This window comes from Diadema setosum, chromosome 2, assembly GCF_964275005.1.
Source record: "Diadema setosum chromosome 2, eeDiaSeto1, whole genome shotgun sequence".
Classification (NCBI taxonomy): domain Eukaryota; kingdom Metazoa; phylum Echinodermata; class Echinoidea; order Diadematoida; family Diadematidae; genus Diadema; species Diadema setosum.
In genome coordinates, this window is record NC_092686.1 from 6966609 (window position 1) to 6982269 (window position 15661).

At 39.1% G+C, this 15661-nt stretch overlaps 1 protein-coding gene across 1 annotated transcript; it reads right to left on the minus strand.

Moving 5' to 3' along the window:
- Positions 1–1938: 1938 nt before the first annotated feature.
- LOC140239306 (uncharacterized) lies at positions 1939–9837 on the minus strand. The gene is made up of 4 exons (XM_072319182.1): positions 9620–9837; positions 8582–8953; positions 6053–6251; positions 1939–5364 (listed from the first exon to the last, which is right to left on the minus strand). Exons 1-4 carry the CDS (start codon positions 9818–9820, stop codon positions 5228–5230), a joined length of 909 nt encoding a protein of 302 aa, XP_072175283.1. The 5' UTR covers positions 9821–9837; the 3' UTR covers positions 1939–5227.
- Positions 9838–15661: the final 5824 nt, after the last annotated feature.

The window sequence follows — 15661 nt, forward strand, 5'->3', positions numbered from 1 at the left end:
GTAACATTATCAGAATTGACGGTGTATATACAGAAGTTATCTTTTCTACAATAGAAGAAAAGGAACGCTTCCGTCCCACAGATTATCATTCACATGTGAATTGAATTTTCCTGAGATCCGCAAATGTTAAAATTTCATAACAAGTATTGTAATATTTAAAGACATTAGGACTCGCAGAAATATTTGAAGAAGTTTCGTTACTCTGTGTGAATTATGTGATTGGCTATTCAGTTTAATTCACCGTAGCCGAACGCTCACAGTATACTTTTACACATTCGTAGCAGACATGATTGTATGTTTTGCTTGAGACCGTAATCAAAGACTAGTCTTGATGTCAAGGTTTGAAATAATTCGTTCATGAAAAAAAATGGAGCAATTCAGCGTATACAACTTTATGTACATGAACATGAATACATTACGTGGACCTTATATGTCACGACATGTCGGAGTTTAAACGTGTAACAGAGTTGTTGTTTTTTTTTTATTTAAGAGAAAACAAGCATTAAAACCATCGTCACATAATCGTATATGAACAAAGTGTAACAGTTTCATAAATCCATCGGCATTGAAAATGTCTAGTTTCTTAGCTTTTTAACCTGATTTTTTTAAATAATCTTTGTTAATTTTGCTTAAAATTACTGTTGCATTCTACGGCTGGCAGACGCACACTGGCGAAGTATAATCGTATTATAATTTCACACCACGCGATCTCTCTGTGAAACATTGTGTCACCCGTGGTAATGGAAGCAATGCGTGATATACATGTATTTAAAGAGTTTGTATCAAGCTGTTCGTTCGTATATGAAATTTCGTTTTATTCCAATCTCGTGTCCATGTTTTCATATAAGTGCGTCACTAATTTTCGAGAGAAATATACGAAAAGTGTTTGACTTACTAGTATATTCTCTTTTGTTCATACTGTTGGCGTGCTTGATGTGTTTTGTTTTGTTTTGTGTCGCGCTTTGGGGAACGAAGTCAGAATCTTCCTTCAAAAATAAAATTTTCCCCTCCCATTTTCGTCATTGATTCATGCAGTGTTTGATGAATCGTTTTCAATTTCGTCTCGGACACTCTGGCATATGCCAAGACTTGGTCTCATTTTCGTCCCTTAACGATCAATTTGAAATATTATCATTCCATTCCGTGCTTTGTCACCGGTTTTCGTAGTGCAAGTCGAATTCGTCGGTCACAGTAGCTGAGCACGATACAGCAAAATCGATTTGGTCTATTGGCATTCATTCCTTTTTGTCAAAGTTTCATTCGAAAATAGTCTCCCAAATATGCCCTACAATGCTGTAATAGCTTCAACCCGACTCGTTTACTCACATTTGCATCGTTTAATCATATACATAAGAACACAAATTTCCTTTCACAGAACTCACTTACACTTATAGCCACTTGACCGACACTAAGAAATAGTTAAAGATCTGTTTTCCCGCAAAATAAAGGCCCATAATATAACATTTCACGAAATTAAATGAGAAAATAATGAATTTGTTTGAAAAGAAAAAGACGAATTTGATCCCACATTGTTCCTGATTCGTAGAGACAAGCGGCAGAGACGTATATATGACAGTTGACGAGTTTGACATTTTGAATGCTTCATTTTTAAAGTTGATTTACAAAACGCGAAAATTATGAGTGGCAATTTGACAAACTTAAACCTAAGATTTGCACGCTGTAAATTTCTCCGGAAAAAAAAATGATTTGAAAATTAAGAATAAACTATAAAGAGGTAACGAAAATGGGCGGGAAAACCACTATACAAACAGAGAGACCAAAGCGGGGACCATATCAACAAACGCATTAAATTGTAAACACAAACATCCATACATACACATAATACTCGATTTAGACGTCAGCACTCATGTATCACATCATGCTCGAATCTCATATGTTTTTTCCTTTTTATTTATATATTTTCATTATCTGTATAGGACATACCACAAGGCACCAAGGAGTCACTATTGCAATATAAAAGATCAATAACGAAAGAGTGTAAGATGACAGTGTACAACAAAATAAAAAAAAGAATAGCGCGGCATACAATGTCACCAAATTCTAAGCAGACAATTCAAACTGTTCCACTAGCATATAGAATATTATTCCGAACAATCACGTTGTCAATAACCTTTGAACTGATAACAAGAATATCAAGTGCTAGTATTCTTGAAACAGCGTCACAATTCTATTTTGCAAGTGACAATGAAAGAAGGAAATCTTTGACAGAAGAAAGCGTGCGAGGCTCTAGACGGCAGCTATCTTCAAGAGAAGAACATTTTTCAAAACACAGTGTACATGATTCCGTGATAAAAAGCTCTATCCTATTAAGTTTCAAGCTAAACTACTTGCCATGCTTCACATATGAGTCATAGGGAGAGATCGTTACGTCAATAACATTCTTGAGCTTGTCAGCCGAGAGGACCATATTTCGATTTTCACGTCAAATGTGTAAACGCGCTCGTGAATGAGTACATCATGCGCTTCTTAATTCCAGAAGCCGGGACATTGTTCACAAAGTTCTGTGATTCCGAGACTTTCGTCAGTGATGTACCGTTCATGGGGTTAACGAGCTACAGATTGTACATACTTCCAACCTTACTCTGAGTTAGGTGTATCATCGCATATACAAGTAACTTCACATTTTCAAAGCTACGTGGCTTGTGCAGACCATTACACTTCCGCCCCATGGTATGGTAGGTAACAAAATTCACGCCACAGCCTGAACACGCCATAAAGGCTCATGATATCAACACGATGGGAAATTCTCTACACCTGCGCCGTACATCGATTTATTAATTTCCTCTGAGCTTTTCGACGCGCTTTTCATTGTGTTAGGGAATATGCTGGAATTTCCGATTAGGTGTTTCCGATCGCAGGGATTAAAATGCAAATATAAGAGGAATTATTTTTTCTTTTAAATCTATGTCTGTATCACCGTCTTAGAGAATAAAGTAGGCTAGGCAAGAATAATCATTCTTGTCAAGTTCTTTTTGTTAGTCTCCAACGGCCTGCGAGTCAAATTGGGTTAAAGAATAAAAGAACGACATGAACTGTCGTCACACAAGCGGGTTTGTTGTTAATACACTTACATCAATTCTGTCGTAAAAACTCGGTCGTGCAAACACGCAGTTGATAATGGCATCTCCTCAGCCATCATAACAACGTAATGAGAACGAATTCAATATATTTTCCCTTAAACATGTTCCAATTAACTTAATGACACCGTGACATTAAGAGTTAATATCAATTCCTTATGAGATTAGGCATTGAATAACACACTCCACCCTGTCATTCAAAACTGGCATACAACGCTGTTAAATGTCACCATGTCATTTTCTAGACCGTGTCGACTCCATATTAGTCAACACGATATATGCATCACTATACATGTACGTTTTTGTCTTGTTTCTCCAATCCATTGTCCAGGCAGAATACAGTTATCCAGCGCCTGAACTAATACAAATATGATTAGCTAGACATAAGGTGTCTTCTACCTTTCATGTCAAGTGAAGATGAGAGACACGGAATTAAATGATTACCACCTGCGCTGCAGAGAATTAATTTTCCCTCGCACACTTTCCGAGCGAGATAACCGATAGCCTTGATTGGACCTGAATGTGATGGCAATTCCATCGATCCCACCTTTACGCCTCGCCCTTTATTAAAGCAAACACACGACACCTGTGTCCCGGCGAATCAGTTGTGAAAAGGTGATCAAAAACAATGCCGACAGCGGGGCCGTGGGATAAAGCGATGAAATGCAAAATCCTTCAGGATTTGACAGACTCTCTGGGCTGTAAAAGACAGCACCAATTACTAGTAACCCGCAGGTGGCGCTGTTGCATTGCTGACGTGAAAGTCTTACGCCTCAAAAACTCTCCAAAGACAAACGTGTTAAAACGTACAGATAAAAAAGGAAGGACATGTATTTCTTTTAAACTGAACAAAAGCAAAATGTCTTTCTTGCTTCATACTGATATCTCAGTGAAACAACTTGTTTTCCGTCACTCTTGAAATTTGGAAGGGGGTTTTCTGCTCAAACTCCGCTCAAAGATCTTTAAAAAAGAAGACTACATAGTGCGGTTTCATCATTCAGCAACTGCACTTGTTTTCTGAATGTATTGATCCTAAAGGAGAGCGTGTCCAGCCTCCTAAGAAGGCGTACTTTGTAAAGGACAACTCTCACTAATCACAGCTAAATCGCAACCAAAAACGCAGAGCATCGAACTACCCTTCAATGCGCTTGATGAAGTCTACCATTTCTAACAGACATATCATTTGATGATTATGAAACAACATTGTTATGAACAACGCGAAAGGAATTCAGCTAAATGTGGCAATTTCAAACATTTCATTTGTCGATATATAAACATCCAGTACATTCTTTATTGGCTGATTACCTAACGCCAACGTAAAATGTCATTTTATGAACCACCCGATGATGAATCAATAAATAGCAGCAGATATGACATCACATAATTATAATATAACAACATAATATACGACTGCAGATGTTGACGATGGTCTCATGGTTGGATGTTGTGATACACGTTGTATCCAGTGTAAACGAAAATCGAGATTCAAAGACTGTAAACTTTGGTGCAATTCTTTAATCTAGCTTTACAAACTATATTATGAAGCCCACACAAATCGTCGGAGTGGGGGCGCGGAAAGTTTTCACAAGAATGTCAACATCTGCCGGGCGACAGGCTGAGTAACTTAACAAGAGAGCATTCCAGGCATATCACTCTGTCGCTGATTGAGAAATCGATGCTTTGCAGAGTTCTCTTCATGAGTGTGCAATTGACGAAGGTTGCCGGAGAGAAAGTGGCGTAGTTTTGCCCCAAACGAGAAGCACTTGATTATTGGAACAGTGCCTGAAACCGTAAAGCAGGAAGGCGTCAAGGCACGGATTCTCCATCAACAAACGTTAAACGCGACCTGAAAAATCTCCTACACTCCACAACAGAGAATTCGAACATGAATTATTGGGGACGCTTTACCCTACGGAATTAAAGTGTGCCAGAAATTAGTACAATGATTTACATGCTTTCGGGCCGTACGCCCTAGATGAAAAGTTTGATGTGTTATTCCTATGCCGTGACGACCCGAATTCTATGCGGTGGGAGCGATGTGTATTATGGAGTCCCCCGCTGTGGGGAGCACCTCACACGAGAGATAGGCCAGCCGCTGCTGCCGCCGCTCGAAGCACCAACCCCGTTTCCTAAACATGCTGCGTTGGATCCCCGAGGTGAATGTGCAGTTGAGGGTAGAGATTATGGGGCGGGTTGGATGACGGCTTCCAAGGAGGGCGCTCTAACAGAGAAATGCGTCCCTTGTTGCGCTCATCAACTTTGTCAGCTGAAGAGAGACAACATCACACACAAGACATATATGACAAGACATGTAAACTGCCCCTTGGGCCTACTATGCTCTTTAAACTATTGATTTGAGAACAAAACGAGAGATCATTATGTTGATAAAGGCAGTCCACTAGGTCCAAAAACGTGAACCGTAACAATAATTTCATGATCATACCATGTACATGAATCATTTCTTCAACTTTTTTTTTCATAAATTATATCATCGTTCAGCATATTTACTCTTTCACAAATTAACTGTTCAGAGTTGAAGGTCTACAAAATCTGCGACCTCTCTGTGCTCAATGAATTTCAACCGAGATAAAAAAAAAAGCAGTGCTGATTCATATTAACCACTGATACACCAGATTAATGTAGATCGAATTAAGCTTCACGTTCATATAGGATTATATTCGCAACGTAGTGTCAGCGGCCTAATTGTTTAAAACCGTATATGACGCACTCATGATGATCGTTGATATCTTTCGACCATTCACATATTCACCGTTTTATCTCAACAAAAGGAATTCAATACACTGAAAATTGGGATTCACCAAGGAATCGGATCAGCAATAACTTATGTGCCCTCACCTCACGTGGAGTGGGGTTGAGGATAAATGATAATAGTGATGATGTGCACGAACCAGGGAGTCATACTTGGATTAAGACGAACTCAGAACTGGACTTACCGTAGGTTTTCCTTGGCTTCCGCGTCTGACCCTGTCCAGCCTGCTGGCCCGCCCTCTGCGTTGGAGTCCCGTTCATCCCGGTGGCTGAATTCCGTCCGCTCTGTCTGGAGGCGCTTCTTGGCTTGGTGGCGTCCTTGCTTTTAGATTCGCGGAAAATGACGTTCCTCTGTGATAACGTGACTGACGTCCAATCTGCCGTCTGCACACGAAAGACAATAATTTGTATAATACGTCACAAGAGAAGACTGACTCAACAAACAAACATTTTAGTTCATCAAGTAGACGAAAACATGCAGACATAAGTATATAGACAGTTATATAATTATATACACTGTATATATAGTAATCCGGAGGTCTCGGTTTCGCATCCCGATGAAAACCCATTTTCTTTGCTCAAAGTTTTCACTATAATATATATATATATATATATATATATATATATATATATATATATATATATATATATATATATATATATCATTTACATAAAACACATATACATTACATACATACATATATACATATATACATAGATACATTGTATGTTGGTACAAGGAGGAAACCAGAGAAAGACAATAACACGAAAATATAACACGAGGCTTCCTTTCACGAGACCGGAATACCATGTAGGCTAACTGCGATCATTCAACACGAGATCAGGGGGCATTTCATGAAGGAACTTGTCGGATAAAATATCTGACAAGTCGATTATATCCGACAAGTTTTGAGAAATTCTTTAGTCTGATTGGCTGATTTATCTGAACTTGTCGGATATAATTGACTTGTCGGACATTTTATCCGACAAGTTCCTTCATGAAATGCCCCCCTACAGATGACCATGAAGCATGACTCCAGTCATATAGATTTTCGTACAATTTGACGAAAGTCAACCTTATTTCATAATTCATTGTGTTAAGTCGAAGATTAAATTTTTCTCAAGCATTCCGCGTTAATAGACTGGGGTAGTAACCCATTCGAATTAATGCCCTTTTCCTGTTCTGACGTAAATTTAAGTGTAAACATCTAGCTTAAAAATGATAATAATACAACAAAACAAAACAATACAAAAACACTTTTCAATTATTGGAATCCAGTTTACATTGCTACATCGGGCAAACGTCGGGCATGCCTTTAGGTTGTCATGGAGAACCATACCTCAAATGCATGCATAAAAATTGAATAATTATGTTTGCAAACTGGTGTACAGTAATTGTCATTAGCAAAAGAATGAACCTGCGTAATAGACAAGTATTTTGTGCTAAGGTACGAATTCTGGTTCCAGGACTGACGAAACATTATACTTATTAGTAATATATTACTGATGTCATCGAACACATTATCACCAACGAGAACAACGTAATAGAGTTTTTCCAACATTCCCACCTTTATAACTCAACAGTCTGCTTATCAACCATTCTATCGCAGTACATGTAGGATCAATGGTCATAATGTGAACATTAGTACAAATAACTGGGAAAAGGCACCAAACTTTCGTATCATGCAAGAACAGGTATTGCAGGCGCTAGAGCAGTGACGTGCAAATAACAACAGTGTGATAATTATGATAATGATTGTGTTTGCTCAAAACACCAGTCTAATTCAAGCAGGTGACACGACGAGTATTTTGTGCATTCAAATTACGTGAGCAGTCGATCGTACTCTGCTTACACAAAATCAACAAGTCTTCAAACAAAATTGAGTAAGGAAAGGCTAGATGCACGCCGCAAACATCGAGCACAGGGGCAGAAATTTACCTGTCAGACTCCAAAAACTGGCTCTGCTTTCGGCAAGGATAACGCAGTTTTCCACAGTATGACAACCGATGATAGGTTGTAAGAAGAAAAGCCAACCAACGGGCCTGCTGTGTACTAACAGTATGAGTTTGTCAACACAATCTCTACCCAAACCCTTTTCACACATTGTGTATGGGACGACAAGCGGGCGAGTCCGCAACGCTTTTGTATTGTTCACTCTGGGGTCGCGCGCTCCACTGACGCCGGCACGGGTAGCCATAGCAACGTCTGCCCGAGGCGTCGGGTCGCAATCGCACGCTAAACTCGGCGGTCACGAAAAAGGAAGGGAAAAGAGACAATAGAGGGCGTTTGTCAACGGCTTGCTGTCAGCTCAGAAATGTGACGACCCGGGTGTGACGACATTCGTAGAGCAGTTTTCCTTCAGTTTGCAGAGTAAATAAACTGATGTTCATTGATCGTTTCATCTTAATGATTATGAAAACAAAAACTTCAGTAAACATTGTATCATTTCCACCTATACCATTACATCGTGCTTCATGTGCACGAATTACCAAATTCACGGGGCAAACCAGTGCAAGACCAAATCTTATTTGGATGAACCAATAATTTTCAGAGAGAAAAAATAATCCGTGCATTGCAAATCATAGAAATCAAAGAAAAAGACTTAGCAAAACTGACAGAGCTTGAAGAAGATACATCGATATACCTGCCTGATTCTGTATGGGCGACAGATATCATGATAATTTTAAAACAAACCCAAGTAAATTTCTCTCACCGCGTCTGCTATTTCCTGACACTTGTTGACGATGACGGGTATAAGATTGAGCACGGCCCCCCAGTTGGCCACCTCCCCCGTGTTGAGCCCGCGAAACTTCTCGATTGTCGATTTCGCCGAGAGCTCGATGAAGTTCGTGTCCTCATTCAGGTGCTCTCGGCAGAACTCGAGGGCATTTCGGATCTTCTCGGCCGACGCTCGCTGGCACTCGTGCTGCGTCAGGGCCATGACCGTCTCGCCGATGCAGGTATGCATCTCGCTGCACAGTCGCTGTAGAGTCTCGATAGACGTAATAAAGAGCTCCAGCACGTGGGTGAAGTGGGTGGGGCGGTCTCCGTCGAGCTGCTTCGAGTGCTCGAAGCAGTCGCGGACCTAGAAACAAAACGGAGAAGGCATTAGATTATGGCTTCTTTTCCTCATGTCACGCAAACAAGAATATCATTCAGCGAAGTGTATCAGATAACTGCACTATAAATCTTATGAAAACCAAGACGTCCGGCCACTAGATACCGAATCTGAGACGACTAAGGTTCTTCTCGTTGGCGCATGCGTGCCTGGAAGGTTACAAACTTCAATGATTTTATCATCCTTGTGTCTCTAAGATCGCATAATTATATACAAGAAGCCCGTGTAACATGTTTTGGAATCACAAGACAGCCATGAAAGGTTGTCATATTGTTCTTTCCACAGCGGGAAGGAAAAATAGTCGTATCCCGGGTGTACATATAGGTGTATCTCGATCTCATTGCAAACACCAAAGTCCTAAGAATATCTGTTTTATCTTTTTTTTTTCAGCTCCTAACATTATCATTAATATTACAGGTCTCTAATTTGACTTCGGGGACGACAATCTATTCACTGACCATCAACAGTTTTCTGTCGATTTGTATTACATGTTGATCAAAACTCATTAAATGCTAGTAACTAAACCGAGCCATTTTCTGTGTGACACCGAGCTCTAATTAGTGTGTTAAAAAAAATCATATTTGCCTAGTGTTCGTATTCAGTAAACCTTTTCAGAGCTTTTTGAAACTTTACCTCTGATATGGTACAGATGCTGGGTCCGTAAGTTGTGTTCTGACCGTTGGGCGATCGCATGAGCGCGTCGATAAAACTTCTCGTCTGTTTGTAGAGCTTCTTGCATGTTCCTTCTTGAAGCTTTCGGACCTCGTCGCTAAGCTGCGAATTTACCCGAGCCACATACGGCAACACTTCGTCAGGATTCTGGCTTGACGCCATCTCGCGTTCGGAATTAGCTCTCTGTCAGAATGAGAAATCGACGAAAATAATAAATTGTTTTGAATACTTCATTGACTGGGCTTTAACGTCTTTTCCTGCAATATGCCATTGTTGAAAATAAGAGACAATACAAAAGAATATTCAATAAACTATACGATTAATGATGGAAATGACGAAGCAGAATGTAATGAACGCTATTTCAGAATACAGTAAATAAATTTGTATTTACAGAAAACCCTCACCCAAAGATATACACAGAATTAATTACTCATGTATACATACAGCACACATTATAGCAAATACACATGCATACGATGTCACACATAAATTCCATATAGTATCATTATGTCCCTCTTGACCCATGCAGGTGAAATGAGTACCTAGCAATACTTGGGAATGCTTGCAGGGTCTGCTGGTAAAGAGCATCCATGATATAGTTTTTATAATGATTATTTTTCTTCTCCTTCTTCTTCTTCTTCTTCTTCTTCATTATCAATATTATGATTATTTATATTGTTCTTATTATCGTCATCATCATTATTGCTATCATCATAATCATCATTACCAATAACACAATTATGATGATCATTATAATATTATACATTACGATTTACGTTACGTCGAATTTCCATAATTGACACTTAATCAGCACGACAAATCAATGTCATTTTAGACAAAAACAAATACGTGACATTTTCTTCTTCGAAGCTAAGATTAAAAATCTTGAGGTTCTTACAAGATGTCGCTTTAGATGTCTTTCTACAGATGTTTTCATATTTTTTCATATTCACACTTCACTGGCTTCCTTACTATTTAGTCTCTCAACAATATGATTCATTTCCTGAGAACTGCCCCATGTGCTATTGACAGATAATATATCACATAAAGATTTTAGTATACATGTAGTTCCGCATTTATGACGTAGAGAAGGCAGAGTTAGTACAATATCACGTAGGTCGCATTTTAGCACCAGCTCTATACTATGGCTATATCCATTTCACTCCGCAACGCAATGCTTGACGACACCTATACTAAGCGCAGCTGGATAAAGTGCATCCGGGTCTATCGATCTTTTCTCCGCTGGAATACAATCTAATAGATAAGTATCATCCCTCAGAGTGTTTGATTATCAGTAAATGCATGACAAAACAGATAATGAATGTTCCCCAAGACGGGTGTATTTTCGTTAATCATTAATGCGGTCAATATTTTGGCATGGGGAAACAAGATTTATCTTGGCCTGGGAAAAATGTCGCTTGTGGATCCAATAACTGGCCGGACGGTAACAAGTGATTCTAAAAGGAGATAATTATTTACTCATTATCAATACAGTCAGAAAGAGAAGTAGTGAGGACGAAAAGTTTGTGAAGAAACAAATTCTGATGCCAAGCAGTTATATTAGGGCTTCATTTCAGCATTCTTCAGCTGTTGTTTGAAAAAGAGCCACAACGCTAGTTTGATAGCACTCTTGATTCCAAAGTAATAGACTTAAACCGACTTGTAAAGATATCTGAAAAGAATCGTGTCTTTCATTTCACTCTGCGACACAATCAACTTTTCTCGGTCAAAGGCATGTGGATTTAGCAAATTAATTGTAATGATGATGAAAACAATGACGATGATGACGACGAGGATGATGATCATCATCATCTTGACAATGATCAAAATGATGATAATAGTAGTAACAGTAAGAATGAAAATAAAATCATAACATCATTACAATATTATTACAATGACAATCACTACGCCGATAATATAGAAAATAATCTTCTTTATCCAGGGTGTTTATACCCAAGGCTCGGGCATGCCATTATCATTAACCCAGCGTTCCGAGTTACCCACATTTCCATTTGGGTAAAAAAGACGTTTTGAGTATATAATACTCCTTGCCCGTGGATGAACACACCTGGCAGAGTTTGAATATAGCAATCCTGAGCCATATTCATATTTACCACATTTCTCTCACAAAAACGACCAAAAATGCACCAAAGTAAATGAGATGATGTGAAATAAGCAGACCAATATAGCATTAGTCGTAAACGTAGACCAGAATATACTGCATGGATGACAACTTCAACTACCCCGTCGTTAACGCTACCACGATTTGATATTTATGAAGCTAAAATGCTCGCAAATATTGACATATCGCACTTTGCTATGGCTACCACCGACACAAACAGAACTCACCGAGACCCGTCTTTATGCATGGGAGGTCGCTAAAACAGATTCGCTGAAACCATATTACACTGACGCACAGTGCAGTGCCATTATTACAGTGTTCCAGTATTACAAGAGCTAATTATTGCGGCCAAACTGGACACCGATGCCATGGCTGGGGTGAAACTCGCACGACAATATTCTCATTAAATTGCCTGATGGGCAACCTTGATTTGGAGCCTTCCTCAAATGGCTGCATCGGAGGGAAGGGTGAAGACACGCAAATATTATGTGCGGATGAGAGCAGTTAGTTTGAGGTCATGTGCGTATAGGACCAAAAAAAACAAAAACAAAAACAAAAACAACCCGATGATTCTAGAATTACAAAACTGTACGTTTTTATACACTGTTTATGACTGCGGTAGTATAATGTCAAGCTTGGAATTTCCGTTAAAAGTTATATCACATCAAATTCGTTCCGCGCGAACACAGATGAAATAAAGACGCGACTTGTTCATCCTGAGATTTCATCCTCTATCTTTGTCTTCACTATATAAACAAACCTCTCAACGCATAACATAAGTATACTTTGGTGCAGTGTGCATTCTGTCAAGAGTTCTGTAAACACGGTTAGTTGATTGCATTTCGGCAACGAAATCTTTGTTGGTCAAAACTAAGAGAAAATATACTGCTGTCGTGGAGCTTGGTCCATGGTTCTATATTGTGGTCAATTACTATTACATGCATTGTAGTAGTTGTTACAGATTACGCTACAGGCCTACAGCTATACGATATGCAATAGTTAAGGACTGTGACACATTTGCATTCCTTAATCAAATTTCAAATTTAAAATATCGGTGTAAAACAATTATGCTTTGGCTTCCATAAGTCACTGAATAGAGTGCATGAGTAGGCCTATACATCATCTCGTCTGTGGAGAATTACTTCAAAACACTTAAAATGGAAGCTGAGATTAAGGTCTATTCACGGCTGAAAGAACTTCAAACGTATTTTGTCCCCTTGTCCTTCGTGGATGAAAGGCACTTTGCTAAGCGGATTTCCTCAGTTGGGCCGCAATCGTCTACGACAGCTTCTTTTTGACCATGCATGCACAGATTTGCAGGGAGGCAATCAACAGTTCTGACAATGTTCATTATTCATAATGCATCAAAATACTGATGTTGATAATTGTTGCGTTTACCGTTGTGTATATATTTCAGTTCTAGCCGTACGATTATCGCATGACTTTCAGAGATCAAGACCTGCATTCAGATATTCTATGCTAGTCATAGGGGAATAAAGCGTAGACTTCGACCCGAAATATTCAACAATCAGTGCAAGGGCATTGCAGAGTCATTTCCAGAAATTCAAACTTGTATTCACGTTCACACATACTTGCTCGCTCTGACATGTCTGACATAATTACGACATGATAACAGCTACGCAAATAGTTCATGCATTGTCTGAGAAGAATAACTGGGAAATGGACTGACAATTCTTCTACAAATCACCCCTCCCCCACTACCACCACCATCACTACCATACTCGTGCACACTAATTCATAGTCAACGGATCACTTATACGTCCACTAGAACTTTATTGGGATTCGTTTTGATGTTTGAGGAGTGGGTATAATAATGATGTGGTAGACGTTTCTGTGCCGTTTCTTTATGTATCATTTTCATATCATTTCACTTTACTCAACGCAAACTGTCTTTCACCGAAGCAAAAGAATACAGCACCGCGCTATGAATTCAATCTCTCATACAATGTTTAGTACCATGCACTTTAGAACGAGTCGCCTTATACTTAAACATTAATGATCAAAATATATTACATTGTACGTTTTGTACTTTTTTTCGCCAGGCAAAGGTAAACGGGACCTATACATTGTAGACTCTAAATGGATGTGCCAGGTCGTCCCTACTTGTTCCACACGATGCAAGTAGACGTGTAGTCCGTGTTACTTTGGCATGCTAGTTACACGCCACGCCTGAGGAGTGTTAAAGAATTATGTGTTTTGCTTCCATGAACACGCAAAAAAAAAAAAAAAAAAGTTTTCTTTGATATGATGTTTCCATGGCTCCTTGGATACGCCGAGCGAGGTAGCAGAGATATAAATCAATTCGGAAATAGGCCACATGTAGGGCCCATGTATACTTCAATTGTAGACAAATTAAGCAATTCAACATTAGGTTGACACTTCGATATGGATCAACATCTTGATATCATATGTGAAGAATGCGAGAACACCCAAATGTTTCCGGACAAACAGAATCAGAATACTCCATACGCCTGAGTCTCAAAATGGTAAATTGAAATGAAAAACATACCGAATTATTGAAAACATCGTGATTCGTTCAGTCAATCATGAGGTAATCATTTGAATACTGACAATGACAGTGTGACTGCAGCAGTTGTCAGTGCCAATCATCTTGTCAATGTATTAAAGATATTTAGTATCCATTACAGATCGATAACTTACCACGTCCACAAGTTCCATTAAACGAAACATACACATATAGAAATATTCGTAATGAATTCAGGGTATATAAATCACTGTCAGACATATCAGATTCCTCTTCTCCCCTCCTCCCCCTCCCCCCTCCCTCACTTTATTTTTATCTTCTGGGCAATCCGATTTATTTCTCTCTTCCCTGCCCTTGGACATCAGAGAGGCTTTATGCAAATCAATAATATGTAACTTCATCTCGAACGTTTTAACCATATCCATACTTCTAGCAATCCTGCCCAGCCAGGTAGCAATTTCGCCCTATCAGTTTGAATAATCTTTGCTGTTAGCACATTTTCCATGCGCAACCTGGCTTGCTGTCGAGACTGCATTATGCTTATGTTGACTATGACACAAAACAAACTTGGAGGTAACATTAGTCGCCAGGTGAGAAGACTATTCTGATTACAACAAACAAAAATACAAATCACATTTGAATTCTGTGAACTTAAAAAAAAATCACGCCAAACTACGCAGTAGGTCATACTGCGTTACATTATATCATATAAATGCACTCTTTGATTTTTATAACTACCTACATTGTAGTTTACATATATTAGGAATTGGGTTTGAAATAATAGTAAATCGTAAACTGATGTCGAACGCAATCCCATTTTAAGAAACAAAAAAACAACAACAAACAGACAGCATCTATCGATACTACACAGAGTATACTTTTAAAAGTCAAACTTATTCCAAAACACAGGTGAACAACGATGATTTCTAACGATGAATATACATGACAAAATGTATAACATTATGCTAAGCGCGTACCTTGGTATATCCTTTGCAGACGGTAGTTTTGACGGAAGCAATATCCGACGTCTTCCCAAGATTTCAAATCAGTTTCATCCTTCAGTTGTGGCGTCTTCAGAAACTTGGTGTGTCTCCTGGTCAAAGATGCAGCGGCGTTTGCTCCGGCAAGGACAAGAACAAGGGCAAATGACCAGTCTTAGAACTTAGAAAGTTTGTATTTGACCTGAGTTGTGGTTGTTCTGCACGCCGCTCGTTTATTTACCACCGAACACCTTTTTGTTGGTCCCACTGTTCTCCAACCCTCAACCTGCGAATGAATGGGCAATACAACACCAGGGTGGGTGTGTGACAAGGTGGGCGTATTAGGAACATCCCTCAACCGAGGTAATGTAGTCTCTATGGGAGTCTATATGTTG